At 31.6% G+C, this 3,965-nt stretch overlaps 1 protein-coding gene across 1 annotated transcript; it reads right to left on the bottom strand.

The window, feature by feature from the left end:
* Positions 1-1,631: 1,631 nt before the first annotated feature.
* LOC111402896 (dof zinc finger protein DOF4.6-like) lies at positions 1,632-3,461 on the bottom strand. Its single transcript, XM_023031216.1, has 2 exons — positions 3,314-3,461; positions 1,632-2,896 (listed from the first exon to the last, which is right to left on the bottom strand). The coding sequence occupies exons 1-2, from the start codon at positions 3,335-3,337 to the stop codon at positions 2,078-2,080; spliced, it is 843 nt and encodes a 280-aa protein (XP_022886984.1). The 5' UTR covers positions 3,338-3,461; the 3' UTR covers positions 1,632-2,077.
* Between the last annotated feature and the right edge of the window lie 504 nt (positions 3,462-3,965).

The following is a 3,965-nucleotide window of genomic DNA, read 5'->3' as shown; positions in this document are numbered from 1 at the left end:
TCTAACTTCTATAACACATACTCGGTGTTCACTACAGTGCTTCCATATACATCAGCCAATCAACATGTAACTTACGACAAGTAGACATAAAATTGACGAAAAAAACTGCAGACCCCTAATTTTGGAAAAATTGCTGTTTAGTATTTATTTTCACCACTTTATAAATAGCACAGGATAGTCACTCTTACATTGGTCTACAGAGTTGTGATATTTATTGAACACATATAGATGATCATGAACTCTAATACTATTAGATTAATAACGTTATTTCATCTTTATTCATTAGACAAGAGATCACCGATACGTATATCAACAACAGTGTTATTATTTATCAAACGATGGCCTCATTGTTATTGATAAATAATATTACTCGAAGGCACCGTTTGATTGGCAATTTATTTTCATCGAAAATGGAATTTGGATGGCATTTTCTAACTTTGGTGTGTCTGATTGTGATTTATTTTCCATAGAATAGGAATTCTTGGATTTCTTGAGAATTGTATTTTTCTTGTTTTTGTCCGATTTTCCCAGTTACTATTGACTCTTTTTTTTTTTTTGGCAATGAAAATAAAAAAATATTTCTCTTTAATCGAAATTTTTTATGTAAAATAAAGTCAAACGAACACCAAAAGATAAATGATTTTCTTCATTGTTATTATTATTATTTTTTTGGTTTGACAATGAAAATAAATTTCATCCCCAATACCAATAAATTCAATCACTTTAATCGACAATTTTCATGTAAAACAAAGTCAAACGAACACAAAAAAAAAACACTTTTATTTTAATATTTTTCACGTGGAAAATTATACCAATCAAACACAATAATTTCCAATTCTCATGAAAATAATTTTTAGGTAATTCAATTCCTTAAAATTCGTTTTTTTTTTCACTCAAATTTTTTCTTTACAATATCCTAAATTTCGCCACCACAATAGACCTTTTATGGACTGCCACTGGTGGTGCTCCACTGTAATTATGCACAAGGCACTCAGTGGTTTACAGCAAATCATGTGCATAAACAAATCTTGGGGTCTAGATCTAGATGAATTTTCGGATATTGATTAAGTGGGGTGGAAATAATTCTTGAGCGCACTAGCCTAGGGGAATGTTTGTGGGACCCAAGAATGACTAAAGTCGGTAGTTTGTCAGGTATTTCTCAATCTCATCTCTCAAATCGAATGCAGAAGAAAAAAAAAATGGAGAGATGGGCATGGCATGGGGGACCTAATCATCACTGATTGAATTAGTCCTCACAGTACTGTTCGGACATACAAGTTAGATTAGGTAAAATATCCATTAGCCATTGAATTGGTCTTCACTCTGTTTGGACACACAAGCAGGATTAAGTAAGGGCGGTCCTGCCGATAGGTTTGGTAAGGTAAACTAAACACTATACTAATGGTACTGTTTACTAAACGTGCTCTGTTTATGTAGAACTAGAACTGTTTTGATACAAACCGGGAAATATATACCCTATCTCTTCATCTCACTCCAGTCCAATGTACTTGCCACTTGTCCTGAAGACATCTTCTTGTACTGAAAACAAATACTAGTTTACAAATCAGCAAAAGAATTAAACTACACTGACGCTTACTTGCGGGTCGCATGTTCATTAACTTCATCCCAAATACATAAACAAGAGAAGAACATTTCATAGCAAAGCTCAATACAAAGTTAGATGCATACATGATTGTTTTACCAGGCAACAAATTATGAAATAAAAATTTGCTTCTTTTGCCTCTAATATCAGGATAAAAGTATTATGGCTGATTTTGCCCTTCAAAAATATGGGCTGGCTTAAATTCTTTCATCATCTTTTCTTCTATCAATACATAGTATCCCAAATAGCACCTTAAACTGAAGCGAATACCTAAACAAGCTTCAAACTCCCATCATGATCAGACAGTAACGATAATTATTGACTTGAACATGGAAAAGAGGGAAAAGAAACCCTTGTACTATATGAGTTAGCAGTTGTTTGCAATATTCAAACAAGTAACCCAGTTCAAAACACTATTAAAAAAAAAAAAAGAAGAATAAAAATAGTTCCTGGATAATTGTATACTCAGTTCTTTTACCATGGCCCTCCTGTCATTCCATTCCAATATCCAGTTGAATCTCCATGTTGATCTCTATTTTGCTCAGCATGATCAGTTGTATTTTTGGTGCTTGGGTCCTGCTTCAAATCTTCAAATGGAAAAGGAACCTTCACATTTGTCTCTTGCGCTCCCTGGAAACTCCCATATGCAGTACTAGTCCCAATATTTCCATCCAAAGAAAAGTTCAAAGAGGGTTTAAATTGATTATAATCTGGCAACGAAGGAAACCCCGATGAGTAGACTATATTTGGATCGGTAATTAGCATTGGGGCGAAGGAATTTAAGCCACTTGATGTTGAAATTCCAGTCAAGAGCTCCATAGCTGAAAGGTGAGATGAAGGTGAAGAAGAAGAACGATTGTTTAATTCCTTGTTCCCATTAATATCAAAGTTGGGAACTTGAATCAGTTCATTTATAGCCTTGAAATCATTCTGGGTCGAAAATCCCAAGTTGAGTTCATGGTTATCGTGGATTTTAGGGTTTTGTAAAACTAGATCAGGGACATTTTTTGGTGAAATTGAAGAAGAATTAGCAGAATTATGTGATCTTCTGTTCTTTCTTGAACCCCCTCCAACAGGAATATTTCTTAAAGATCCACCTTCTGTCCAATATCTTCTGCATGTCTTGCAAAAATACCTTGGCTGAGAGAGACTGTAATTGTTGTAATAGCAAAACTTTGTATTTGTTGAATTGCACCTTGGACAATTCACAGCTTGTTCTTTCTGAGGCCTTTTCCTTTCTAAAGAAGGTTTTGGACATGTTACTATCTCTTCCATCTGTTTCATCACTATATCCTAAAAACCCAAAAATAAATATCATCAAAAAGTATAAAATTTTGCTTCAAGAACAAACAAATAGGAAAACTAACTCCCACAATTTCAGAGCAAAAACATATACAAACAGGAAGGAAACAAACAAACAAAGTCAGGTGCTTTACACCTTTTTAAAGATCATGAACAGAAACAAAACAAGAAAAGTGAAGAAGAAATAAGTAGATTAAGAAATTTAATCTTTTCTCAGTCTACCACAAAAGCAATAGATAAAGTACATAATTTGAAATCAAGCTTTAGAATTAAAAAAAAATTAAAATTAAAATTAAAATGTCAATTTTTAGAAGAGCATATATACAAATATGATAAAAAGAAATAGCTGAAGAAAATTAAGACACAAAATCAAGGGATCACCAAAAAAAGGGTTATGGATCTAATTACCTCAGGCCATTTAGCAGTATCCATGGATGAAGAAGGAAGGTGAAGAACGGAAATGGTATTTTCAGAAGAGAAAAAGCTTCTGCTTTCTTGCAAGTGGTTTTAAAAAGCAGTAAAAGAAATGTTTGAGAATGCATGTGGGCGGTACCATGTGCTTTATTAGTGGGGAAAAACACATAACTACTACGTTATAAAAATATATTTCAATTGACAAATTCTGTAAAATCTTTCATAAATCAAGAGATAAATTAAAATTATAAAATATAAAATTATATAATATACATGGTCCTGTTTGGTAGTCATTTTTTTCAAAATATATTTTTCTCTCTCTTTTTTTCAATCACACATTCTTTATTAAAATAATATTACACGTAAATTAAAAAAATTTCCTTATTTCTCAACCACATTTTTCACATCAATTTACTATTCTAAAATGCATTTTTACTAAAAATGTCTATCAAATACCCCCATAATATACTCTAAATCTAGATTAAAAAAAAATACTGATATCTTCTACAAATTAACTAATATACTATATTTAAATATATTTATCACTTTCTTCACATTATCAAAATCGATTTTTTTCTNCTGTAAAATCTTTCATAAATCAAGAGATAAATTAAAATTATAAAATATAAAATTATATAATATACAT

Source organism: Olea europaea, chromosome 11 (genome assembly GCF_002742605.1).
Source record: "Olea europaea var. sylvestris chromosome 11, O_europaea_v1, whole genome shotgun sequence".
In the NCBI taxonomy this organism is placed as follows: Eukaryota; Viridiplantae; Streptophyta; class Magnoliopsida; order Lamiales; family Oleaceae; genus Olea; species Olea europaea.
Note: the sequence above shows the minus strand (reverse complement) of the source record. Positions and strands in the feature narration are given on the sequence as shown.

Coding starts and splice junctions, on each gene's coding strand:
- LOC111402896 (XM_023031216.1), bottom strand. CDS start 3,337: ATGGATACTGCTAAATGGCCTGAG. Junction 2,897..3,313: donor ATACTGCTAAATGGCCTGAG/GTAATTAGATCC, acceptor TTGGGTTTTTAG/GATATAGTGATGAAACAGAT.